Genomic DNA, 26,416 nt, shown 5'->3' with positions numbered 1-26,416 from the left:
GCATGGTACTGTGCACTCAACTATCACCCAGCCCCAGTAGGCCCTTTTTAAGAAGGAAAATAAAGATAAGGTGCATATAACTGCAAGTACAAAGGAAAACCTATACATAGCAAAAAATGAAAACAAGATCAAGTGACAACACACTTTTCAAAGATCTGATTTCCTTAATAAAATATTTAAAGCTGGGGGCCGAGCAGCAGTGCAGGGGCTAAGCGAAGCCCAAGGACCAGCAGAAGGATCCCGGTGCGAGCCCCCGGCTCCCCACCTGCGGAAGGGTTGCTTCACAAGCGGTGAAGCAGGTCTGCAGGTGTCTGTCTTTCTCTCCCCATCTGTCTTCCCCTCCTCTCTCCATTTCTCTCTGTCCTATCCAACAACAATGATGGCAGTAACAACAATATCAATGATAAAAAATCAAAGGCAATAAAGGGGGGGGGGAATAGCCTCCAGGAGCAGTGGATTCATAGTGCAGGCACCTAGCCCCAGCAATAACCCTGGAGGCAAAAAAAAAAAAAAAAGAAAATATATAAAGCTATGACGAAAAATATGAACAATTCTGCAAAAAAAAAATAAGTGGGTAGGGCAAAGAGTGACACTGTCAGGATGTGCACAGAAGAAATACAAACGTGAGGCTGGATGGCGGTGCACCTGGTAGAGCGCACACATTCCAGTGTGCGAGGACTCAGGCTCAAGCCTCTGGTGTTTATCTGCATGAAGGAAGCTTCATAAGCAGTGAAGTGGTGCTGCAGATGTCTGTCACTCTCCCTTTCTGTCTCTCCCTTTCCTCCTGATTTCCCTTTGTCTCTATTAAAAAACAAAACAAAAAAAAAGAAAAAGATTTAAAAAACCACATACAGTCAACAGCTTTTACACATAAGCAAGGACGTAAATGCCCACCCAGTGGGGTACAGCTCCGTACATGCTGATTTGGAAAGGCCGCTGAGACATGCTAAGCACCTGTGTTTATTATGATGCTGTTTATTGTAGGAAGAAAACATGAGTAAAATCTGTACTGGAGTGGCCTGGACATCACACACACACACACACACACACACACACACACACACACACACACACACACACACACACACACACACACACACACACACACACACACACACACTGTCTGCAGACACTCAAGATAACAGTCTGCTGTTGCTGGTTCCCTCTAGAGGTCGGGGTGGGCATTCGTCTTAGCTTATTCCCTTTTGTTTTGTATTTCTTTTAGTGCACACAGGTATCAATTTAAAGTTGTTTTTGTGTATGTGTGTGAGTTTTAAAATTTGTAACTGGTAAGAAAGCGGAAGCCAGAAAATGTACCACCTTAACTATTTGTTTCATTTTCTGAAGTAGTGCTACAACATAGCATTGTATAAGTTTCAGGTGGCATCAAAAATCAACATGTCACCCGGTTCAGTGCACAAAGTGCGAAGTGCTAGTAGTGGTGCAAAGATCCTGCTTTGAGCCCGCCCCCTCCCCTCTTGCAGGGGAGAGGGGCTGATTCACAGACAGTGAAGCAGGTCTGCAGGTGTCTGTCTTTCTCTCCCCCTTTCTGCCTTCTCCTCCTCTCTCTATTTCTCTCTGTCCTATCCAACAACAACAGCAGCAACAGTAACAATAACAACAACTAAAAAAAAAAAAGGCCTCCAGGAGCAGTGGATTCTTAGTGCCGGCCTAGCAATAACTCTGGAGGTTAAACAAAAGAAGAAGAAAAGAAACCAGCATGTGAAGGACTCTCATGCCTGAGACTCCAAAGTCCCAGATTCAGTCCCCTGCACTACCATAAACCAGAGCTAAGCAGTGCTCTGGTGAAAAAAGAAAAGAAAAAAAATCAACATGTGTACAGACTATGCTAAGTTATTTCATCTTAACTATTTCTCCCTGTCTTTTCTCTTTCCTCCTCTCCTTTCCTCACCTCTCCTCTTCCTAGCAGCTGGTTCCTTGAGCATGTATGATCCCACTGCTCTCAGACTGACCTTCATTCCTTTTTTTTTAATTTTTAAAATCTTTATTAGATAGAGACAGCCAGAAATGGAGAAGGGAAGAGAGAGACACCTGCAGCCCTGCTTCACCACTTGCAAAACTTTCCCCCTGCAGGTGGGGGCCGGGGGCTTGAACCTGGGTCCTTGTGCACTGTAGCATGTGTGCTCAACCAGCTGCGCCACCACTCGGCCCATCATTCTTTTTTATTTCAGATAGAGCAAAGGAGACACCACAACTCAGCACTGTTCTACCATCCATGGACCCCATCCTGATGATTCCATGTGGTGCAGGGCTTGAACCTAGGAACTCAGGCATGGAAGGCACATTCTACTGGGTGAGCTATCTATCTGCTGTTCTCCTTTCAAAGATGAATGATATTCCACTTATGTGTAAACTGAATTTTGTTCACTCACTCATGCACTCACTTACACACTCACTGATGGACAGTTGGGTACTCCCGTCTCTTAGCTCCTGTGAATCACACTGCTCTAAACATGGGTCTGCAAATAGCTGAGACCCTGCATTCAGCTCTTTTGGAAGTGTCCGCAGAAGGAAGATGGTATGAGTTAAAAAAGAGAAAAAGGGGGTCTGGCGGTAGGGCAGCAGGTTAAGCGCACGTGGTGTGAACCACCCAGTGGGTTCAGCGCAGATGGCAGGAAGCGCAAGGACGGGCATAAGGATCCCAGTTCAAGCCCCCGGCTCCCCACCTGCAGGGGAGTCGCTTCACAAGAGGTGAAGCAGGTCTGCAGGTGTCTATCTTTTTCTCCTCCTCTCTGTCTTCCCCTCCTCTCTCCATTTTTCTGTTCTATCCAACAACAAGGACATCAATAACAACAACAATAATAACTACAACAATGATAAAACAAAACAAAATACCAGGGCAACAAAAGGGGAAAAAATAGCCTTCAGGAACAGTGGATTCGTGGTGCAGGCACTGAGCCCCAGCAATGACCCTGGAGGCAAAAAAAAAAAAAGGGGAGTCGGGTGGTAGTGTAGTGGGTTAAGCGCACATGGCGCAAAGCACAAGGACCGACATAAGGGTCCTGGTTTGAGCCCCCGGCTCGGCTCCCCACCTGCAGGGGAGTCGCTTCACAGACAGTGAAGCAGGTCTGAAGGTGTCTGTCTTTCTCTCCCCCCTCTGTCTTCCCCTTCTCTCTCCATTTCTGTCCTACCCAACAACAATGACATCAGTAATAACAACGACATCAATGACAACAACAATAGTAACTATAACAATAAAACAACAAGGGCAACAAAAGAGAATATTTTTTAAAAAAGAAAACTATTTTTTAAACAAAAGAAAAAGGTTTTAACCAGTGAATTTGTTAGTGGCAGCAGAGGTGGAATTAGGCAAAACTCAGAGTTGGGTTGAGTGGTCTGAGGTCCAGTTTTTTTTACTTTTCGGCCCCCTGAGGGTTTGGCCATTTCATTCAGTCCCGGAGTCTTTCCTCTGCACAGACACAGACAGGAGGGGCCCAGGCAGGCCCGTGGGCCGGCAGCTCCCAGCCAGCTCGGGCCTGCATCCACTTGGCAGGTTTCTGCAGCTCCAGGGGGAGGGAGGCCGGCACAGCGTTTCATTCGCGCTGGAGCACATGCTTTCCCAAGGACAGGGCTTAATTCTCAGCCAGCTGTGGCCATTTGCTCCCTAGCAACATGCTGTGCTCCTGGCTGAAGGCTGCTCACCAGACCTGGGGTGGCCACCCCCCACTGTTCCAGCCTGGAGTGGGGGCGCTGGCCTCCGGCCTCATTCAGAAGCTGCTATTCCTGGCAGCTAGGTATGGGGAGCCTTGAGCTCCCTCCCCTCTCTGTCTCCTTCAAGTTCGTGATCAGGGCAGACAGGAGAACACACCAGCTGTCGCACAGACAGAGCAATATGGCCTAGAAAAGCCAGTTGGGGCTGGGAAACACAGCCGAGAAGTTTTGGGGAAGACAGAAGGGTAGGAAGAACCTGCCTCCCACAATGGGTGTGTTGGAACCCCAGAACTCACTGTCACGGGCAAGAGGAAAGGGGAGCCCCACCCCTAGCGACCCCCAGCTGCTCTGGGTCCCCAGGGCCTGTGAGAGTCTGGATTTGCACTTCCTAAGGGTCTGAGAGGTGGCTGCTGAGGAGTCAGGCCTCAGCCTGACCCCCACATCCTACTTCAGCGGAGGCTGCAGCTGGGCGCCCTGAGATGAGGCGCCGCTCACGGATGGACTGCTTTGCCTCACTCACATGGTGACTTCCTTCGCAGATGGGAACCTTGGCAAATACTCCACTTTTCTGGGACTCTTTGTTTCTTTTTATCTTTCTTTCTCTCCTTCCCTTCCTTCCTTCCTCCCTCCCTCCCTTTCTTTTCTTTTCCTTCTCTCTCTCTTGCCTCCAGGGTTATTGTTAGGGCTCCGTGCCTGCACTACGAACCCACTGCTCCTGGCGGCCATCTTTTCCCCATTGTTGTTATTGCAGTTATTGTTGGATAGGACAGAGGTATAGTGAGAGAGGAGGGGAAGACACAAAGGGGGAGAGAAAGACAGTCTGACACCTGCAGGCCTGCTTTACTGCCTGCAAGATGCTCCCCTTGCAGGTGGGGAGCCGGGGGTTTGAACTGGGATCCTTGTGCTGGTCCTTGTGCTCCACACTATGTTCACTTAACCTGGTGCACTACCCCCGAGCCCCTGACACTTTCTTTTTCTTTTAAATATTTGTTTTCCCTTTTGTTGCCCTTGTTGTTTCTTTTTGTTGTTGTTGTATTTATTGTTGTTATTGATGTCCTTGTTGTTGGATAGGACAGAGAGAAATGGAGAGAGGAGGGAAAGACAGGGGGAGAGAAAGATAAGACACCTACAGACCTTCGCCGCCTGTGAAGTGACTCCCCTGCAGGTGGGGAGCCCGGGGCTCGAACCAGGATCCTTATGCCAGTCACCGGTCCTTGTGCTTCGAGCCATGCATGCTTAATCCACTGCGCTACCGCCTGACTTCCTCCCTGACACTTTCTTTTTTAATCCAGTGCCTGGATATGAACTTGGGGACTCATGTGCAAGTGATGCCAGTAAGCAGCTTTTCCAGCCCAAGTTTCTATTCTTTATCTTTTTGAGAGGGGGATAAAGAGGAGACACCACAGCACTACTCCACTATACGTGGTGCTTTCCTGCGGCGCTGGGGACTGGACCCAGGGCCTCGATCACAGCAGGGTCTGAGCTCTTCAGGTGAGCCATCTCTTGGCCCCTTGGCACACTCTGCAGAGGGATGGAAGGCTGTGTCTCTGAGTCTCCTACAAACAGATGAGAGGAACGCCCAAGTGAGGGAGTGGGGGGCTGTTTCCAGAACTTTCTGGAAGGCCAGCGGCAATGTATTAGATATACCAGAACTGTGCAGACCCGCCGTGTGGTGTGTGGCCACATTCCCTCCTGTCAGCTCTCTGAGGTGCCTGCCTCACTGTCTCCATCTTCCAGACACTGTGTGGGACACAGACACTGTGTGACTGTCACCCACTTAGGGCCCCAGAACTGGGGCCACATTGGAGTGGGACTTGAGTCCTGGCCTGTGGGAAGGGCAGGGTTGTGGGTGCAGGGTGGGAGGATGGCAGCCCCCTACGGGGGCGGCAGTTCTGGACCAGGGCTCCCAGGAACGAAGCCAGCAGAGCAGCGGGCATCTCGCACACACGGGTAGGCCGGTGGCAGGTGGGCAGCTTGCTCCCGATTGGAGCATCTGCTGTTTGTAGAGGTGGCTGGTGCACAGTGCCAGGTGGGTCAGGTGTACCTGGCAGCCTCAGCCACCCAGGGGTGGGGGGAGGCTGGGCACTCACTGATCCCATCCTCCTCAGGGCTGTCACCTTGGCCCAAGGGTGGAGCCTCCCCTCTCCAGGGCCAGGGAGCTTTCCCAGTGGATTGCAGAACCCTGCCCTTCTGGGAAGTAAGAAGAGAGGCTGGGGGATGACGGAGGCCGTCTCCCCACCTCCCCCCCCCCCCCCCCCGCCCTGGCGTTCCCTCCACACGCTCTGCAGCCCTGGGCTGCTGTCTGCTCCTCTCATTTGCTGTGGGGCCTTCCTGCCTGCTTCCCACCTCATCTCTCAAAGAGTTTAGAGCAGCGTCCACAGTGCAGCTGCTTCTCCAGTGATGCCCTCTGCACAAAGCTGCTGTACTGCAAGGCCACCGTCTGTGGGCGGCACCGCTCCCCAGGTGCATGTGGACATTCTCGGGACTCTACTAGCTTCATGGGGCCCGGCTTGCCTGGCTGGGGTGTGTGGGCTCTACAGGTGCACCCTGCCCAGGATGGGGTTGCACCCCCTGAACTGCTGGGAGAGGCAGGTCCCCCAGAAGCCCTGACCTAGGACGGCGGCAGGCTGGGAAATGAATGAAGAGAAATGATTGTCATGGGCAGGGGTAGACAGCCCTGGTTGTGCAGAGACTCTCATGCCCGAGGCTCCAAAGGCCCAGGCTCAAGTCCCCGCACCATCAGCAGGGTGCTTTGCCCTATGAGATTGTCCTGGATGTTTGGGGGACAGTGTGACAGGCAGGAGCCGGGAGGGGGCTTGGGGATGACAGCAGGGATGCAGAGGCCGTGGAGGTGGGGCCATGGCACCAGGACGGACCTATAGGGAGGTGAAGAAAGGAGTGTGTGTGTGTGGGGGGGGGCGGTGTTCAGGCAAAGGTGACCCCAGAAGCCCCCTTCTGTGAGTCCCCTGAGTGAGGGATGGGCCTTCCGGGGAGGGAGGAAGTCAGGAGCTTGGTTCTGGCCATGCTGGTGAAGGGCATGTGAGCATTTCAGCAGGAAATCTGTGGGCTTCTAGCACCTTCCAGGTCATTGTGGCCTTGGGATGTGAGGAGGAGGATGGTCCAGAAGGGCTGGGCCCCGGAATATCCACCAGGGCACATGGTCTAGCTTCTGCACTCATTCCTCCTTCCCTCCCTTGCTCCATCTGCCCATCAGTCATCCACCTATCCGTCCGTCCATCCATCCATCCATCCATCCATCCACCTCCCAACCCCCACACTCAGACAGGCTTAGTGCCCTGCTAGGTATTCCATTTGGCCCTCCAAGGCACATGGTTACAGTGCAGTTTAAATGGACAGTGTGTTCTTTTATGCTGTTCTATTTAGTGTTCTGTTGAAGAAACATGGAGTGAAGCCAGTTGAGTGTGTGCTTATCAGATGTCATTAATAAAGCCATGAGAACAAATCCTGACCCGGGCTGCCGGAGGATATGGGGGCACAGACCCTCTCAGACACGTCCCCCTCCCCCCCATGCTGTCTGGTCCCTGGCCAGAGCCCTGCTCACAGTCCTCAAGTGGGACTCTACCTCCACCCTCCCTGCCCTCCCTGCAGACCCCAAGGAGCTCTGGGGCACAGTCACAGCTGGCACTGGCTTTCCCACTGACAGGGTGGTGGCCGTCACCGTGGGACTCATAGTGAGGTGCAGTCCGAAACTCAGGGCCTCTGCCTGTGGACTGGGGGCCCAGAGGAGCACGGTAGGTCCTTTGGCCCCCCACGTCCAGCCAGTTCCTGGGGCCTGACCTCCCTAGGGGCTGCATAGAGGGGGTGGGTGGGGGCCTGGACTTGGACTCTGTGAGGCGAGTCCTGGAGGCTCTGGAGCTGCCGGTGACCCAGTTCTCTGCCTTTGATTACAGGGGCTCCGGGTGCTGAAGGGTGGCAAAGAGCTTTCCAATCAGACAGAAAATAGGTGAGAAATGCATTTCCCTTAATGCCCCAATTAACCCAGGCCCAACGGGACAGAGGTGTGTGCTTTGTCACCTTCCTGGACGTGACACACTGCTAGGGTCGCCCTGATTGCTGCCTGTGCACAGCCCAGGGGCTGTGGGGGGCATCCTGGTCCTGACCGGGTGTGTGTGTGTTTCTGCCCTTAAGGGGCCCCAGGTTCAGGAGAGACCAGACGGTCACTGCATCTCACATGGCCTGCTTGTCTTCTTCCTTACCCCCCCCCCCCCAGGTCCCTTCCTGTCCCTCTGGCTTGTGGCTGTGCCAGCCCCACCTGCTCCTCTGGCATGTGGTCAGGTTCCGGTCAGCCCCCGGCATCTTTGGGGACTGTGCCCTCACATCACGCTCTAAGTGGGCTGCAGGCTGTGACCCTCCCCCTGGACATTTGCCCTTGTAAGCCTCCCTTGATACCTCTCCTCACACCCCCAGCAGTGCACACAAGCTCGCACCAGTATCTTGTGTTGTGGCCGCCCGCCATCTCTGTGCTGAGGCTGCTGAGGGTAGGCTCTTGGCTTCAGATTCACCTGCTGCTACTGACAGACAGGTCAGACAGAGCAGCACTCCAGCATATGTGATGCTGACGACTGAGCCCGGGCCTCATGCACGAGAGTCGTGTACAGCCACCTTTCTTGATGTGTGTGTGTAAACTTAAACTCATTCTTTGGAGTTCCTCTGCCATCCTCGGTGTTCCCATGTGGTGCTGGGGACTGAACCCAGGGCCTTGCGTGTGGAAGCAGGCACTCCACCTACTGAGCCACCTCCTCATTTGATTTGCCAGGATGGTGCAGGGGACTGAACCTGGGACTCTAGCCTCAGGCGTGAGTCTGTCTGCTTAACACTATGCTCACACCCACTGCCCACCACTTGGCTTTTACATTCAGTCACTGACTGCAGGTTTTCCCCACAACTGGAGGGAACCGGGGGGTGTGGCTCAGTGGTTGAGGGCAGGCTCTGCATATGTAAGGCCCTGGGCTCCATCTCCAGCACAAAAAATAAAACTGCTGGGGGACAAAGAGCTCTGGGGCCTGCACACAGGACGAGGGCCTCCCTCCCAGCCTGTCCCCCCCAACTGGCTCTGTCCTGGGGGGACCTGAGGCCATGAGGGTGAGGGAAGCACCCCCACTGCATCTGTCTCAAGCTGGATCCAGACAGCAGCTGACACTCCACTTCTCCTAGGGTCAGCGGGACTCACACAAATCCAGGTCGGACTACCACCTGCCGCTATGGAAACGGGGGGCGCCTGCCTGCCGTCTTCCCCGCCCTCCCCCAGCCCCACTGTATAGCAGAGCAGGTGTGGTTCCTCCTGAACCCGGGGAGGGTGCAGAGGGGGAGCCAGGGCATGTTTTCAAGGAAGCCAGTGCCCTCGGCAGTGTAACAGGGACCGAGTGTCACAGCGCCTGCTAATGTCATCTGCTCGCTACAAGCTGCTTGTTTCAGGGCCAATGGCCTGTGATGTGGGGGCACACAGCCCTCAGCCCACCTCCTTAAGACAGGCTTTGGCTCCTGCCAGGGATCTGTCCTCACTGCACTCGCCTTGCAGCCCCAAACGGGCCCGTCCTCAATCCAGTCTCTTGGAGGAGGGGTAGGAGTTACCCTTCGTGACGCCTTTAAAGCGCAAGGTTCACCAACTGTTACAGACAGACACTCTTTATTTGTCAGGGCAGAGGCAGCGCTGTGGACAGAGTGGGCCATGCTACTCTGTGTCTGGGTGGCAGGGCCTCTCTTCTGGGAGCAGGGATCGCCACCGAAGGTGCCAGCAGAGGCCATGTGGCGAGAGGCCTGGCCCTTCCTGCTGGGCATGGCCTAGGCGGAGCTGCTCCCAGGTTCTGCTGGAGGTGGGACTTGAGGTTGGTGCAGCCTCCCTGCCCTCACAGCCTCCGAGCCTTCCGGGGGCGGCAGCCGTTGTGCGGGACGGGGGTGTTGTCTGTGATGGAGATGACTTCCAGACCCCCCATGGTCAGCCCCTTGATGGCAGACTGGGAGGAGAAGCAGGCTCAGAGGAGGAGGGTGGCGGGGAGGTCCCCCCCCCCCCATACATACAATCAGAACCCCTTTCCCACAGGCCTCACAGGCAGACCCCAAGTCAAGCCTTCGGGCCACCCCTCATCCCTGGCTGCACCTGCGACTCCCCACCTGGTGCGTCTCGGCTGGGAACAGACTCTAAGGTAAGCCCAGCACCTCTGCACACTTCTGTCCTTGCTTCTGCCTGGGGCCCCCACCTCCCACCCCCCTAGATTAGCACCTTCATTCCCGAGAGATCAGTGGAGGCATCTCAGGGTGAGGAACTTTCTGGACGGCACCCACAGGTTGGAAAGCCCTTCCCGAGTCCCCGCACCCTGGGCACGCGCTCCAGCACCGGGTCACTGGGCCTGCCCTGCCCTGGGAGGTCGCTGTGAAGGGCCACCTGGGAAAGTCCCTGCATGGTGCCTGGCAGGGACAGGGTCAGACCTGGTGACCTGGGCTGTGCCGTGTAGACTCTCCATTTAAGCCGCCCCATGCAGAACTGTCACTTACCAAGCGCCCTGGCCCCAGGCCTTTTACCACCACTCGGAGGTGGGTCACCCCCTTCCCAGCTGCTTTCTGGAAAGAAGTAGTGAGATGGATGTTAGGGCCCCAGAGGGACAACTGCTACATCCACATCCAGTGCCACCTGCACTGAGAGGCCGCAGCCCCAGGAAATGGCCTCCATGTTTAAGGAGGCAGGAGACAGAAGGAAGGGGACTGAGGCCAGCCAAGAGCCCCCAAATCAGAGCACAGTGGCAGTCCGTGTAGTCCTTTTTAGTCTGGAACTGCACTGCCATCTACTGGACACTTCTAAGCATCACTTGGATTTTTCTCGGGTGGGGAAACGCTGACTCAAGGCTGAGCCTAAATATCTCCTTAAAATGTATCCTCTTAAATCTCTAGTATAAGGTGCATTTGAGTCTTGATAAAATTTCATTACACAGATCCTCAAAACACACAGAAGCCACCACCCCCACTGGGCACAAAACACAACCCGCGGCAGGTCCGTCCGGGTGTGTCTGGCTCAGTGTGCTCCCAGCTGTCACTGTCCTGAGGGGCTGAGCTTGTGTGAAGGTCACGGGCTCCTACAGGAAGGTCCCTTCCGCTCGGGCAGAGTGTGAATGTTTGCAAGCCCAGGCGACAGCAGGCCCTGGCCCAACCTCACTCAGTGGGTGCCGCCGAGCCCTCCACCCCACTGGGTTTTTCATTTTGGTACCTGGTTCTTACCTGTCCTGGGGCAAACCATCAGAGGCCATTCACTTGCAATAAGGCTGAGACAGAGGAAAGAGAAGCCCTCACACAGACCCTCGACCACCCCAAAGCTAGGCCGTTGGCCGCTTCTGCCAGGCTAGTCCAAGATTGCCCACGTAGACGGCAAAACGCACGAAGGAGCTGGGGGACTCGACTCACACTGGCTGCAGCTATGCCCGCCGTCTGCGCTGCGATGCCCGTGCCCTTCTTGGCATTCCGAAACCCCTCTGTGCCGCAGGAGGCGTAGGCAAGGGGCTGGTTGCCAGGAGAGACCACGTGGATCTGCGTGCTGGGGGAAGGGAACGAGGATGAGAATGCAACAGGGGAAGAGCCGGGATCTTGACCCACACACCCCAGGGAGGAAGAAGGAATGATTTCTGAACTCCACGTGATGGAGGAACCAGTCTCAGCCTCCTGTATAGGGCGACCTAGGAGAATCCCAGCGTCGCACACCCCACCCCACCCCACCCCCCACCACCTAATGGGCTCTACTAAGGTTGAAGGTCTGTGTCCGTCAGAAACTGAGGCTAGATTCTAGCCCTGATGTGAGGGCCTTAGGAGGCGGGTCCTTGGGGAAGTATTGAGGCCAGGAGAGTGGCGCTCTGGTGAGTGGGGTTAGAGCCCTAATGAAAGAATGCCCTCCTGCCCACCCCACCCCAAAAAAGGGAGAAAAAAAGCTGGGAAAGGGGAGTCGGGTGGCAGCACAGTGGGTTAATTGAACGTGGAGCAAAGCGCAAGGACCTGCGTGAGGATCCTGGTTCAAGCCCCCGGCTCCCCAACCGGAAGGGGAGTTGCTTCACAGGCAGTGTAGCAGGTCTGCAGGTGTCTTTCTCTCCCCCTCTCTGTCTTTCCCTCCTCTCTCCATTTCTCTCTGTCCTATCCAACAACAATGACAATAACTACAACAATAAAACAAGGCCAACAAAAGGGAATAATAATAAAAGGAAAAAAGCTGGGAGAGGAGTCCTAAGGAGGACGTCGCTGGCAGCTGAAGTGCTCCTGCAGCTCAGAAGTGAGGGCCCAGTTCTGCAGCCGGAGCCCCGGCTGTGGTGCTGCTCTGCCAGGCTGTGCAGTCGGGGTGCTTGCTGTCAGCCAGGATGCGGGGACAGACTCCTGGGGCGCTCCCTGTAGCCAGCATTCGAATGAGATGCTATCCTCGGCTGCCCCCCCACCCCGCGCTTCTCATTGGGCAAAGTTTCAAATAGCCTCAAAAGCAGACATAACAGCAAACCCACTAGAGACTGATTCCCCGACTTGTGAGCAGAGCTGAGACGCCATTCCTGAGAAAAGCAAAGATAGCTCATGGGACATCCGGTCTGTGCCACCTTCTTGTGGACTCTGAATACACTCTGCGGGCAGAAGGGGTTTTCCCAAGCCAGGAGGAGGGAGGGAGCTGGGGCGCCTGGATGGGAGCCACACCCAGCCCACAGCCCTGATGGCCACCGAGCAGCTTACTTGTTGTAGGACGCTTTAATGTGAGCGATTGGGATCTCCTCAAATCTCTTTCCTGCCCACCGCAGAGAGCTCTCCTGTCCTGGAACTGGAGGGTAAATGCTGCAATCGGGAGGAAGGATCTGTGTGAGACTGGCTTGAGAATGTCACACCGGACAAACAGCACAATGGATAGAGTCCAAACTCAGTGAACACCAGCAGCACCATCTGGCTGTGCTCCCCCTTCTTCCCTTCCAGCGGGTGTCATGGTCCTGCCCTGTGGGCACTATGCCCAGACCTCTGACACTGACACTGCAACGGGCAGGGCTACGTTCCCACAAAACTTGACTTACAACAACCGGACAGCTAGCCGACCTGGGTAGGAGGTCAGCCCTCTGAGGGATCCTTTGCTGAGCAGCAGTGGTTCTCACCCAGCTCCCTCCCTCCTGTCGTGCTCTCACTGCTGCGCGGGCGGCCTGCCACCGCAGATGTGCAGCTGAGTCCTGGCCGACTCCGGCCTGCTGGGGGACAGCGGGCAGCCCCCTCCCCTGCCTTGCTGACCTGAGCAGACTGTGCCCTGGCCGCCACGTGCTCTCCAGCGCCTGCCCGCACACTGCCCGCTGTGCCCCGCAGCCCTTGTCATCGTGTCCGGCTATTCATGGGGTTTTCCTTTTTCCTTTTCTGCTCCTGTGGGCTTGCCTGGTTTTCTCAGCAGGACAGTCTTTCAATCACGCAGTTTTTACTTCTAGTATATCAGCGGTCATATTAAGGCTAAAATGTTTCCAAGTCTGCTTTCCCTGGCAGACGACCTTTGGGGTAGAATGACTTTTCAGCTTGTATCCCCAGCACAAAATAGGATTTCAGTGGTCCCCTGCCCCCAGGGAGACGAGTGCTTATGAGACAAAACAGGGATAAATGCAAGTGGCGCGAAGCACAAGGATGGGCGCAAGGATCCCGGTTCGAGCCCCCGGCTCCCCACCTGCAGGAGAGTCACTTCACAGGCGGTGAAGCAGGTCTGCAGGTGTCTATCTTTCTCTCCCCCTGTCTTCCCCTCCTCTCTCCATTTCTCTGTCCTATTCAACATCAACGACATCAACAACAATATGTTAACAAGGGCAACAAAAGGGAAAATAAATACATAAATACAAAAAAAAATTTAAAAAGACTAGGGTGGGGTAGACAGCGTAATGGTCATGCAGACTCTCATGCCTGAGGTGCCAAAGTCCCAGGTTCAGTTCCTCCCACCCCTATCAGCCAGAGCTGATACTCTGGTTAAAAAGAAAAAAGTATGTAGACGTAAGGGAGGAAGAGACGGGCGCACTCGGGGGTTGAGGGCCAGGCCTTCAGTCTGTGGTCCGGGAGGTGGCGCAGTGGCTAGGGCACCCGACTCTCAAGCATGAGGGTTCTGAGTTCGATCCCCGGCAGCACATGTACCAGAGTGATACCTGGTTCTTTCTCTCTCCTCCTATCTTCCTCATTAGCAAGTAAATAAAACCTCCCCTGTCTATCTCATTAATACATAAAATCTTTTTTTAAAAAAAAGTTTACAGTAGAATCACGCCACCTGGTGGCAGCACGTCAGAGCCGCAGGGCGCGGGATCCGGTGACCCGAGGGTGGCAGTCGGTGCTGTGCAGGGAGGAAAGGCTGAAGCTTTTTTTTTAAAATCCATATTTATTTATTTTCCCTTTTATTGCTTTTTTTCTTTAATCCTTGTTGTAGTTGTTATTGATGTCGTTGTTGTTGGATAGGACAGAGAGCAATGAAGAGAGGAGGGGAAGACAGAGAGGGGAGAGAAAGACAGACACCTGCAGACCTGCTTCACCACCCGGGAAGCGACTCCCCTGCAGGTGGGGAGCCGGGGGCTCGAACCGGGATCCTCGGGGGGGCCCTGCGCTCTGCTCCACGTGCGCTTAACCCGCCGCGCTCCCGCCCGACCCCCACGGCTGCAGCTTTTAGGAAAATGCGAAGCCGGAGCCCGGGGAGAAGCCGCCGCCGCCGCCGCTCCTGCCATTTGCCTTCCGAGCACCGAGCCGAGAGTTTATGACCCGCCGGAGGCTCAACTACGGGGCGCGGGGGAGGCGAGGCCCGGTGCGGACGGAGAGGCGACGGACGGGCGGACGAGGAGGGGCGCCGCCCCCCGCACCCCCCTCCCCGGGCCTCACCTGAAGCTGCCGTGCGGGGCGGCCGCCGAGGGCTCCGCGTCCTGCGCTCTCCGGGCGCCGGTGTGCAGTGCGGGCGGCGCGGCTGCAGCCCTGCGGGGAGGGGCGGCTGGTGAGCCTCGGCCGGCGGAGCCAGGGCGCGGGGGGCTGCGGGGGGGGCGGGGGCGGGGGGCGGGCGGGGGGCGCGCTCACCACGTGGCGGGGGGCCGAGCCCGGGCCCGCCAGAGCCAGGCGCCCGCGTTCCTGAGCGCCTGCATGGCCGGCGGCACTTGGCCCTCGTCGCCTCCCGTCTGCGCAACCTGCGCGGGGCAGGCGAGGCAAAGCCGCCGGGCTCCTCGTCACTCGGCCGCTGGCGGCCCGTGTCCCCACCAGCGCGCTGTGATAGCGACCGTTGCGGGTCGCGGCAGAGGCTCTCCCCCTCGGAATGGTTTGTCCCGGCGCCTCTGGGGGGGGGGGGGGCTCTGAGTCTCGCGACGCCTTGTGGGATCACGGGATTGGCGCAGGCGCCCTCCGCGAGTCGCGGCGCATTGTGGGAGGCCGGCAAGATGGCGGCGCCCGCGAGGCACCCTCTGGTCCGGGCGGCGCGGGGCTGGTGGCGGCTCCAGGGGCTCCGGGGCCGTAAGCCGAGCGCTCGCGGCTTGACCTCGGCGGCCGTCCCCGCGAACACTGGCTCTCCATGGCGCCTCCTGGGCGCCATGTGCCTGCAGCGGCCCCCGCGGGTCTCAAAGCCCCTGACTCCACTGCAGGAAGAGATGGCAGCTCTGCTGCTGCAGGTCGGTCGAGGAGCGCGTCGCGGCTTCCTGGTGCCTCGGGGAAGCGGTAGGTGCACGCGGACCTGGTCCCATCCTGACGCCATCAGTTAGTCTGGGACTTGGCTGCACGTTCGAATGCTTACCTGCTGGCGGGTGTCTGACAAAGGAAACCTTCACAACCCAGCCCGCACTTTCCGCCCACGTTTCCTCACCTGCCCCCCATATAAATACAAGGGGTCGGGGGAGGGGGTCGGGCGGTGGCGCAAAGCGCAAGGACCGGCGTAAGGATCCCGGTTCGATCCCCCGGCTCCCCACCTGCAGGGGAGTCGCTTCACAGGCGGTGAAGCAGGTCTGCAGGTGTCTGTCTTTCTCTCCCCCTCTCTGTCTTCCCCTCCTCCCTCCATTTCTCTCTGTCCTATCCAACAACAGCCATGAGAACAATAACAACTACAACAAGGGCAACAAAATGGGAAAAAATAGCCTACAGGAGCGGTGGATTCGTAGTGCAGCCACCGAGCCCCAGCAATAACCTTGGAGGCAAAATAAAAAAATAAAAATACGAGGAGCCGAACGTGCAGTCTGCACCATAGGTTTCTGCCTACAGGTGCAGCCACTACCTCCTACCACAACATGTCACAAACTGTCAGTAACCCGAGACCAGCTTAGGCTCGTCCAGGTCACCACCACCTTCTTAGAAGGCTGAATGAAAAGGGAAGGAGTAACTGAAGAGCCCCCTGTGACATCAGTAAATGAGTCCAGAGTAGACTGACTTCTCGGGGCCAGGCAATGGCGCTCCTAAAGGACCCGGGTTTCAGCCCCTGGACCCCACCTGCAGGGCGGAAGCTTCACCAGCGGAGAAGCAGGGCTGCAGGTGTCTCTCTGTCTCTCCCCCTATTTCTCCCTCTCCTTTCAACTTCTCTCTGGCTCTATCCAATAAATAAATAAATAAAATAAGTAAATAACAATTTTTAAAAAGCTACTTTTCATCCAGTACCTTCTATGTATGTAACCACCCCAGCAAGACAGGTGCCGCTAGCAGATAAGTTACAGGTAAGCATTCGAATGTGCCGCAAAGTCACAGACTAACTGATGGGGTCAGGATGGGACCCAGGTCTGCATGCACCTACCGCTTCCTAGAGGCACCAGGCCTCACCTGAAGTGCGGGGAGCGGGGGGAGAGCCACCGCTGCTCCGTCCTGTGGTCTTGGGGTGCAGGTGAGCAGGGTGGGCAGCCTGGCTGTAGCCCCGTGGGAAAGGATGACTGGGTGAGCCAGGTGTGTGTGGGGTGCGCTGGGGGAAATCCCGGTGCTGTGGCATTGCACTCTTCTGTCTCTGAATAAAAAGAATGGGAAATAGTGGCTCAGAAGCAGTGAAATTACAAATGCTTCAGGCCTGGCACAGTGAGAAAGAGGAGGAGCGGGGGGAGGGGGAGGAGGAGCAGGAGGAGGAGGAGAAAAATAAAACCAACCTGTAAACCTTCTTACAGTAGCATGCATTCTCCTTTACATCCCTTACCAGAGTCCGTCATGGGGCTCAGTTTTTGACTGTCTGTACCCATCCACTAGAGTGGAGCCTCTGAGAACCAAACCGTGTGTCTTAGTCACCACTGCATCCCTAGTACATGGCACGGTGTGGGCACAGAGGATAGCAGGGCCTTACAGTCCTTACAGCCTGGAGCAGGAGATAGCTCACCAGGTAGAGAGCACACCTTACCAGGCGAGGGCCTGGGTTCCATCTCTCAGAACCTCATGGGAGAATCGTGCAGTGAGGAAACTTGAGGAATGGTAGTGAAACGGTGCTGTCACTCCTTCTCTGGCTCCTCCCTCTCTGCCTCTCTCCTTTCTAGTTCTTTTTTTTTTTTTTTTAATATTTGTTTATTTATTCCCTTTTGTTGCCCTTGTTTTATTGTTGTAGTTATTACTGTTGTTATTTGATGTCGTCGCCGTTGTTGGATAGGACAGAGAGAAATGGAGAGAGGAGGGGAAGACAGAGGGGGAGAGAAAGACAGACATCTGCAGACCTGCTTCACCGCCTGTGAAGCGACCCCCCTGCAGGTGGGGAGCAGGGGCCTCAAACTGGGATCCTTTATGCCGGTTCTTGTGCTTTGAGTCACCTGCGCTTAACCTGCTGCGCTACTGCCTGACTCCCCTTTCTAGTTCTTTTAAATTTCCCAATTTGTAGTAGGCTTTTGCCCTTTTATTTTTCCCAGCTCGAGACAGAAAGAAGTCTGTATTCAGACCACGAGCTTCGTGCTTTGGATGAAGCCCAGAGACTGACAAAGAAGAAAGCGGACCTTTATGAAGACGAGGAGGAGCAGGATATCTTGCTGGTGCAGGATTTAGAAGATGCATGGGAACAGAAATTTCTTCAGTTTAATCTTGGAGCTCGAATAACAGGTTTGTGGTTTTGTCAGGCTAGTGAGAGGCAATGGCAAGAAGAGGTACTCTGTTTGCAAACAAAGGACAAATACTAAGTAGTTTAAGCAACAAATAATAGCATGATTAAGCTTTTTTTCAGGTGAGGGATAAATATGCTTTTTTTTTTTTTTTTTTTTTTTTTTTTACTGTTCCTCATATCTCTGCTAGTGGAATGTCTTTAGAGGCCTGTGTTAGTTTTGAATATGAGGTTAGGGTGTTGGGACAGTCTTTTCCTCTTGTTTAAATTTGATGAATGTTAGCTGAGTTGAACACCTACCTTGAGACTGAAAATGGGAGAAATGAAGCCCTTTCCCACGATTTCCCTACCTTAGAAATTTGGGTTTCAGAGAGATCTTGACTCTCTCCTAAAGCAAAGATTACGTTGTCTTACCCATGATCCAAAGATGAAGACTAAAGAGGATGTGGGGCTTAGTTAAGTCAGTTTCAGTGACAGTAACTAAGAAATAGTAGTGTTTTAATTACTGTGGGCATTGCTTTGTTTTCAAACAAAGAAATTCAGGGTTGGTTTCCTTTTATTATGTTTTCATTTCTTTAAGGTTGGTATTCTACCATAAACGAGGTTGGAGCTAGAAGGGAGGGTTAAGAGAGCCCGCAAATAGCTCACCTGGGTAGTGTGTCTGCTTTGCCGTGTGTGAGACTCAGGTTCAAACCTGGCTACTTACTGCACTGGAGGAAGCTTTGGGATTGTGGTATCTCTCCTTTGCTCTCTGTCTTTCCTCTAGCTGAGAAAGTCAGCCTGGAGCAGTGAAGTTTTAGAGATGGGAAAAAAAAGTGTGTGTGTGTGTGTGTGTGTGTGTGTGTGTGTGTGTGTGTGTGTGTGTGTGTGTGTGTGTTTGGTGGGGACTGGGGTGGAAGTAGAGGGAAGGAAAGAAAATGAGGCAAGTTTCTACTTGGCAAGTTCTTTGAGAGAAAGGATGGCGGTTCTTGTTGCAAGAAAGGCTGTGAAACTCCTGTTTCCCTTGGTTGGTTGTGACAGATCTCTGTGTTCCTGGATCCTTTTTTTTCCCACAGAAGCTGACAAAAAGAATGACAGAACTTCACTGCACCGGAAATTAGACAGGAACCTTATCTTACTGGTCAAAGAGAAACTTGGTGACCAGGAGGTTTGGTTGCTGCCCCAGACAGAGTGGCAGCCTGGGGAGACCCTCCGAGGAACTGCTGAGCGAGCCTTGGCCTCACTGCCAGGTTAGTTTTCTGTCTCTCTCAAAAGTCCTCAGACTTCTTCAATCTCAGTGGAGCATTTTCAGACTTACTTCAGTGATCCCGGATTGAAGGGTAGGAGGTGGGAACGCTGCTATTTATAAAAGTTTCAGCTAGATAAGGTTAATAACCTCTGTCTTTGTTTCACTGAGATTTCCAGCACACTTAAGATTGATATTCTAAGGCTGGGCTATCATTTCTGGAGTAGGATAAGATAATCTGCCTGCTTCTCTTATTTCCCTCACAGCCCCACTTTTTGGTATGACCACTTACCCCTCACCTGACTCGTAGCCTCAAGAGTCGTCCCTGTCCTCATTCTGACATGCACAGATCTCTGGGTGTTTCTTGGTTCTAAGTAGCGCCCTCTCCGTCATGTGCTGTAAGATGCGGCTCCTCTCTGCACTGGACTTTGGTTTTCAGCTTCTGTATTAGTGCTGCTTGTACCTGCGGCTGGATAATTCTTTGTGGGGCTGGCTCTGTGCATCATGGGATGCCTTGTTCCTGTGAACTCCTCCCTCATTGTTGAGATGAAGAAAGATGTCTCCAAACATTGTCAAAGATTACCTGGGGAACAGCTCTGTAGTGACTGAGAACGACTGTACTAGACTACTGAAGTGGCTGCCTCGTGAGTTTCTGGTGACTTTTGTTTCGTGCCTGAAGTGAACGAGCTTTCTGAAACTATTCCTTCATCACTTTTCTGTTTAGAATTCTGATATGTGGAAATTTTTTTTTTTTTTAAAGAAAAATATTTACTTCATTGGGTTAGGGAGGAACCAGGACATCCCTCTGGTTCCACACACAGCCAGGTCCCATGCTTGAGAGTAACGTCCTCACCGCTGTGCCGCCGCTTGAGCTGGCACGTGCTAGAGTTGTATTGCCATCAGAAGTCTGTCTCTTTAGCCAGTAGAGCATACACATTGCCTGCCATGTGTGAGGACCTGGGGTCAAGCCTCGAGCAGTGGAGTAGCTCTGCAGGTGTCTGTCTCCTTTCCTCTCTGACCTTTCTTACTTCTGCCTGTTGTTAGTGAAAAAGAAAAAACAAAGTCAAACGCAGTTGCCAGGGATGGTGTCTCTGTGTGCAGGCACCAACCCCAGCTTTAACCCTGGTGGCAAACTAAACTCTGACTCTCAAGCATGATTCACTAAGCTTTCTTTGCTCTCACTCTGAGCTTCTCAGTCTTCCACATCGCTGCTCATGAGCATTCTGAGTTCTCAGCCGTTCAGCCTTTTGCATCCTTTGAATGATGTGGTGGTTCACACAGGTCTTTGAAGCATGCCGCCCCCCCCCCTCCACCTGAAATGTTCTGATGTTCAGCCCCAACTCTTTGAGTGGTGAGACTCTGTTCACGCTACACCTCTCTCCCGTATCATTTGGTGAGCTCTTCCTCAGGTCCGCAGCAAGCATTTATTCTGGGCCTCCAGTCTGCTGGGTACTCCCCAGGCAGGGCAGTCATGGTGGTGACCAGGACACTGCTCTGTGCCAGCTTGTGTCCTGAAGGAGAATGTCCTCTTTCACTTCTGTCTCACTGGGGTGATACCTGTACACTTTGTCCCCCCAGCTAGAATTAGGACTCTTGTGAAGGCACGGGCAGTAAGTATCAAGTCGGTCCTCCCCACACTTGTCCGTAGCATCAAGCTCATCCCTGGCACTTGCTAACCACTTGCTGAATGCTTACGGAGTCAGCGGATTCGGTGGTGTCAGTGCACAGACATCCATAACCTGGTCCTGCCAGCACCATAAGTAACTGTTCCTGAGACGTCTGCAGCGTGTCTGCCCCAGTGTGGCTGCCCTCTGCCCTGCAGCCAGCGCGTCACATAGCAGTGTGCTCACAGTGGGTAGCTGGCTTCCTGCCAGGATCTGGCAGTCAGGTGCTCAGCCCCCCTCCCAGCAAGCAGGCTGGTGCGAACCAGCTCCGCCTCCTTGTGCTGTGGACCTGGCGATGATTGTGCCTGCACTTGCCCTCATACTGCTCTCATTGTACGTGTGGAAGGGTAGCTAGGGAAGACGCGGAATAGCTGTATGCAAAGGGAAACATGGGCTGCGTACATATGAACACTGTAAAGAAAAGCCCACTAGAAAAGCATACATTTAAAAAAATATTCCCTTTTGTTGCCATTATTGTTGTTGTTATTATTATTGATGTCGTTGTTGTTGGATAGGACAAGGAGAAATGGAGAGAGGAGGGGAAGGCGGGGAGAGAAAGATAGACACCTGCAGACCTGCTTCACTAGTTGTGAAGTGACTCTCCTGCAGGTGAGGAGCCGGGGACTCGAACTGGGACCCTTATGCCGGTCCTTGCACTTTGCACCACATGCACTTAACCCGCTGCGCTACAGCCCGACTCCCCTTTTTTCTTTATTAATTATTATCTTTACTTATTTATTAAATAGAGACAGCCAGAAATGCAGAGGAAGGGGGTGACATGGAGAGAGGCAAAGAGACACCTACCTGCAGCCCTGCTTCACCACTCGTGAAGCTTTCCTGCTGCAGATGGGGACCAGGAGCTCGAACCCCTGTGCACTGTAACGTGTGCTCAACTAGGTGCGTCACCACCTGGCCCCTCCAAAGTATTTTTGTATCTAGAAGGTGGAATTTTGGGCAGAGATAGATACATCTGAGTTTACTACTGAGTTGACTTGCTGTGTTCGTAACAATTGGTGTTTTTAGTGTCCATTTGTCTTGACTTCACCATCACATGAAGTAGACTCTTAAACTTGCATCTCTCTAGGTGGTACTGGGACTTTCCCAACTGCTAGTGAGATGAGAACCATCTCTTCTTATGCTTATCGGCTCTTTGTATTTCTCTTGTGAACTACCTGCTCAGATTCTTTGCTGATGTTTGTAACAACCCCCCAACTTGCTATAGTTCTTTTTAAATCCATTTATTCCAGATCATAAAGAATCCAATACATATTCAATGAATTTTGTTTGAAAAATTTAGAAAAGTGTAAGGAAATATACCAAAACAGTTGTGTCACTCACAGATATAGCCTCTGCTGCTTTTTTGCATTGTTGGTGAGCTCATATTATGCAGTTATTCTTCATCTAATGCTCGTAGCGTTGCTGCTGTCTTAGTATTGAGAAAGTTGGTTCATCACTTGTGGTAAAAATATGAAACCGTATCTAATCACTGTGGGATAGAAGTGCGTGTGTGTGGAGGGAGATATGCTTGCACATCTTCCTTTCTCCTTTAGTTTGGTTTTTGTTTGACTGGAATACCACTCAGCTTTGGTAATGGGGGTCTGATCTGGGACCTCATTTTTATTTTTTATTTTATTTTTTTATTTATTTAATTTATTCCCTTTTGTTGCCCTTGTTGTTTTATTGTTGTAGTTATTATTGTTGTTGTCGTTGTTGGATAGGACAGAGAGAAAATGGAGAGAGGAGGGGAAGACAGAGAGGGGAGAGAAAGACAGACACCTGCAGATCTGCTTCACCGCCTGTGAAGCAACTCCCCTGCAGGTGGGGAGCCGGGGCTTGAACCGGGATCCTTATGCCGGTCCTTGTGCTTTGCGCCACCTGCGCTTAACCCGCTGCGCTACAGCCCGACTCCCGATCTGGGACCTCTTAAATGCCAGTTTTGTGAACTTCTTTCTTTCAGTACAGAAAGTACTCGAGTGTCTCACTGTATCAGTACATGAAAACGTCTATTACACTTGCCCACTGGCATATGATTTCATAGATGTGATGTAGTTTGACCAGTCTGTTGCTTTTACAAATTGAGCTGCAGCGAACACCTTCATATGCTCATCTTTGCTCACATGGGCAGTAGGTGTATGGGGCAGGGTAAAATTGTACAAGTGGCGTTGCCAGACCTACGGGCAGGTACAGTTAAGTTGATACTACTTTGTACCCTGTGATGTGCGAGAGTCCCCATGCCCTGTCAACATCCAATGGCGTTTGTTCACAGGAATATAACATAGAATCCTAAAAACTGAATGAAGTCACAAGGGATCCCAAAGAACAAAACCATTTTTCAGAAAATTGAGCAAAGCTCGGGCATCACACTCCCTGAATTCAAACTATATTACAGAACTGTACTAGTCATAATAGCTTTGCACTGACATAGAACAAAGAGAGAGGCACAGAACATAGACCCCGATAATGAACCCATGCCTGTGTGCCTAGAGTTAGAGTTACAGCAAAGGTAAGAGAGAGAATACAGTGGGTAGAGGACAGGCTCCTCAGGAAGGTGTGGTGGGAAAGAATGAAAGTAGACTACTACCTTCCATCATTACAACACCAACTTAAAATGGACTAAAGGCTTGAATGTTAGACTCAGAGCCATTAAACTCCTGTAAGGAAATATACTCAGTAAACTCCTTGACATTGGACAACAACAATTTTTTTTTTTTTTGCATCTGACTCCAAAAGCAACAGAACCTAAAATTAGTCGTTGGAATTACATCAAACTACAGAGCTCCATTTTAATAGAAACCGTCAACAACATGAAAAGGCAATGTTAATGGGAGAATATATTAATATTTGCATATCGTATACATAATGAGGGCCATTAATGCACAAAAATATAAAGAACCCACTCGACTCAGCAGCAAAACTCAGATTAAAAACTAGACGGAGGGAGACTCTGCAGAGAGAGTCTTTCAGAGAAGACATGTAGAAGGTCAGCAGCACATTGAGAGAGGCTGAGCGTCTTCAGACATCAGGGAAATGCTAGTCACGGCTTCCAGAGCTGTCTGTCACCTCACAGCTGTTAGAACAGCTGCTACAAAAAATCTAGACACAGCAGTACTGGTGAGGATGTGGCCACTCTTGGTGGGAATGTAAATTGCTGAATCCTCTGTGGGGGGGAAAAATATGGAATGTTCCTTGAAAAATTAAAAGTGGTGATGCCATATGATCCAGCAGTTCCACTTCTGGGTCTTTATCTGAAGAAAATGAAGGCACTGATTTGAAAACAAGCAACCCTCCCAGTTAAGACATGGAAGCTGGGGCTGGGGACAGCACCATGGTGCAAAAAGACATCTGGTGCCTGAACCTCTGACTCAGTCCCTGGCAACACTGTGAGCTGGTTACCAAAAAGAAGGAACAACTTAAGTACCTGCTGATGGATGAATGAAGGAAACGTGACATTTATCCATGATGAAATGCTAATTATAACAGAAGAAATAGTAATTAACAACAGTATGGGTATGCCTTGAGGGTAGTATGCTAAGTGAAATATGTCAGAAAGACAAATGCTGCATGGTCCGCATCTCTGGAATCTAAGAAAACAAAACTCCAGTACAGAGGATTGAGTAATGATGGTAGAGACTAGGTGACTGGGGCAAGAGAGTCAAAGGGACAAGCTTCCACCTGTGAATGTCCAGGACCGTAGCATAAGCCTGGTGGCTATAGTGAAGAGCATAAGCTTTTTTGTATGCTTTCCAAGTGGCTGGGAACATCTGTCTTAAAAGTCCTGGCTGGAGCCCAGCCACTTGAGCACTGCAGGGACTTCCGGTGCTGTGGTGTCTTTCTTTGTGTCTGTGTGAAAAACAGCCTGGAGCGACAGAGGCCCTGTAGGCCAGAAAAATAAGCTATTCCTTTGTTCAGTGTATTCAAAATATTTTTAGAGCTTCTCATTTTGTGTTTGATTTTTTTAACATTTTCTTATTTGTAGAAAGACTAAAATTTATTTATTCCCTTTTGTTGCCCTTGTTTTTATTATAGTTATTATTGTTGTTATTGTTGTCATTGTTAGATGGGACAGAGAGAAATGGAGAGAGGAGGGGAAAACAGAAAGGGGGAGAGAAAGACAGACAGCTGCAGACCTGCTTCACCGCCTGTGAAGCGACTCCTCTGTAGGTGGGGAGCCGGGGGATCGAACTGGGATCCTTCCGCCAGTTCTTGTGCCTTGTACCACCTTCGCTTAACCTGCTGTGCTACCACCCGACCCCCCTGCTTTAGCCTTTTAAGTGCTGTGTCTTACCTAATAAAGTATTCCATATTTTATCTAATAGTCTTATGTTTTTCTTGATAATAAAAAATATAAATACAGAAAAGGTCATGGAACTATTCATATCTATGACACCTACTAAACTTTTGTGAAAAGTTAAAGTTTCTGCAGTTTCTCTGATCTACATAGTGTTGGTTCTGACATGGGGACTGAGGTTGGGATCCAGCTTCATTTCGCATTTGACTCAACTCTTTCAAATGTCATTCCATCGCTCATCCATCCTTTCTGTACCCACTGAAATGCTAGCTCGGGGCTGTTAACCCTCTGTTACAAGTTGCAAACATCCTTACAGTAATCTGAATACAGTATCTCCATCTGACATTACCTGTCACCTTTATTTTTCACACCTGGGCTTTTTTGTATGCTTTCTACATGACCCTCCCTTTAAAAAGGCTGGTATTGGGCCTTCGTCAACCTGCTGGTACCAGGCAGTCCGGAAGCTGGGTGCTAGAGTCCTGCTGACGTCACTCCAAACTTATACTTGCTGGCAGCACAGTCTGGATGGAGGGGGCTGGTCTGTCTTCAAGAGTGACCTTCCTCCTCGCTCCCAGTCATTGCTTGCCCCTTGGACCAGAAGCGGCTCTCCCAGAGATGCTGCAGGAACTTAGGAGTCAGCGAACACGGCACTCATCTTCCCATTCTGTTTCTTTCCCTCTTCAGAACACAACATGGCAGCCAAGTTCCTGGGAAATGCACCCTGTGGCCACTACAAATTCAAGTTCCCCCAGGCAGTGCGGACAGAGGGAAACCTCGGGGCTAAAATCTTCTTCTTCAAAGCACTCCTGCTCACTGGAGACTTTTCCCAAGTCTTGGAGAAAAGCCAACACGTGTGGGTCAGCAAGGAAGAGCTGGGCGACTATTTGAAACCGAAATACCTGGCCCAGGTCAGGAGATTTCTCTTGGACCTCTGAGGGCCTGAGCTGCTGTGGACAGTGCTCAGACAGGCCCGCGGCTGGGGCCTCAGGTCGGGGGAGAGGGCCCTGGGCCCGTGGGGAACGTCTAGCAGTAAACTCAGATCTGAGAAATAAACGAGTTTCTGCTGTGGTGGTCTCATTTATTCTTGCGCCGGCCGACTGAGAGCCATCTCCTGGGCTCCTTCCCTTCTGTTTCTTAGCTGGTAACGACAGTAACGCTGCTTCCTGGGGAGCCAGCTGCCTGCTGGGCCCAGGAGAAAAGGTGGGAGGCACACATGGCCCTCCTGAGGGTCTTGTTCTGTTTCCAGGCCTGTGAAAATCAGTGTAGTTTCTCAGCCACTTGGCCTGTGTCCTCACTCTTCCCACTTGACACAAAAGTTTTCAGTCTAGCTTAGGAAAGGGGTTCTTCTCATTAAACAAAAGGTTTTTAAGAGAAAGGAAGAGTCACCAAAGTCTTGCTCTATCATCCATGAAGACACCCCTGCCCCTGTGTTATCCAGGGTGCTCTGCTGCAGCGCTGGGTTCAAATCCAGTGCCTCACATCCGGTGAGATGTGCTTTTCCCTGCTGAGCCTCTCCCCGGCCCTCTTCTCTCTCCTGTCTTTGTATCTGTCTTCATCCCCCACCAGAGTTATTGTGG

At 52.4% G+C, this 26,416-nt stretch overlaps 3 protein-coding genes across 4 annotated transcripts in view; 2 read left to right on the top strand and 1 right to left on the bottom strand.

The window, feature by feature from the left end:
- The window catches only part of DET1 (DET1 partner of COP1 E3 ubiquitin ligase), a 40,759-nt gene extending 30,923 nt beyond the window's left edge, over window positions 1–9,836 (top strand). The window contains exons 5-6 of one of the 2 annotated variants that reach the window (XR_009546610.1): window positions 2,193–2,314; window positions 9,734–9,836. The gene's annotated coding sequence lies outside the window, so the exon portion shown is untranslated. Of the gene's footprint in view, window positions 1–2,192; window positions 2,315–4,964; window positions 4,985–9,733 lie in introns of those variants that run through there. The other variant, XR_009546611.1, reaches the window with a different exon arrangement.
- MRPS11 (mitochondrial ribosomal protein S11) lies at window positions 9,298–14,923 on the bottom strand. Its single transcript, XM_060179389.1, has 6 exons — window positions 14,710–14,923; window positions 14,521–14,610; window positions 12,382–12,480; window positions 11,086–11,215; window positions 10,186–10,251; window positions 9,298–9,647 (listed from the first exon to the last, which is right to left on the bottom strand). The coding sequence occupies exons 1-6, from the start codon at window positions 14,772–14,774 to the stop codon at window positions 9,540–9,542; spliced, it is 558 nt and encodes a 185-aa protein (XP_060035372.1). The 5' UTR covers window positions 14,775–14,923; the 3' UTR covers window positions 9,298–9,539.
- Window positions 14,924–15,030: 107 nt separating this feature from the next.
- MRPL46 (mitochondrial ribosomal protein L46) lies at window positions 15,031–25,905 on the top strand. Its single transcript, XM_060179388.1, has 4 exons — window positions 15,031–15,290; window positions 17,478–17,664; window positions 18,718–18,891; window positions 25,524–25,905. The coding sequence occupies exons 1-4, from the start codon at window positions 15,063–15,065 to the stop codon at window positions 25,772–25,774; spliced, it is 840 nt and encodes a 279-aa protein (XP_060035371.1). The 5' UTR covers window positions 15,031–15,062; the 3' UTR covers window positions 25,775–25,905.
- Window positions 25,906–26,416: the final 511 nt, after the last annotated feature.

Source organism: Erinaceus europaeus, chromosome 20 (assembly GCF_950295315.1).
Source record: "Erinaceus europaeus chromosome 20, mEriEur2.1, whole genome shotgun sequence".
Lineage (NCBI taxonomy): Eukaryota > Metazoa > Chordata > Mammalia > Eulipotyphla > Erinaceidae > Erinaceus > Erinaceus europaeus.
The sequence above is the reverse complement of the archived record's forward strand: the minus strand, read 5'-3'. Positions and strand labels throughout refer to the sequence as shown.

Coding starts and splice junctions, on each gene's coding strand:
- MRPS11 (XM_060179389.1), bottom strand. CDS start 14,774: ATGCAGGCGCTCAGGAACGCGGGCGCCTGGCTCTGGCGGGCCCGGGCT. Junction 14,611..14,709: donor GCTCGGCCCCCCGCCACGTG/GTGAGCGCGCCC, acceptor CCCTCCCCGCAG/GGCTGCAGCCGCGCCGCCCG. Junction 11,216..12,381: donor ATTAAAGCGTCCTACAACAA/GTAAGCTGCTCG, acceptor CCCTTCCCCCAG/CACGCAGATCCACGTGGTCT.
- MRPL46 (XM_060179388.1), top strand. CDS start 15,063: ATGGCGGCGCCCGCGAGGCACCCTCTGGTCCGGGCGGCGCGGGGCTGG. Junction 15,291..17,477: donor TGGCAGCTCTGCTGCTGCAG/GTCGGTCGAGGA, acceptor TATTTTTCCCAG/CTCGAGACAGAAAGAAGTCT. Junction 17,665..18,717: donor TCTTGGAGCTCGAATAACAG/GTTTGTGGTTTT, acceptor TTTTTCCCACAG/AAGCTGACAAAAAGAATGAC.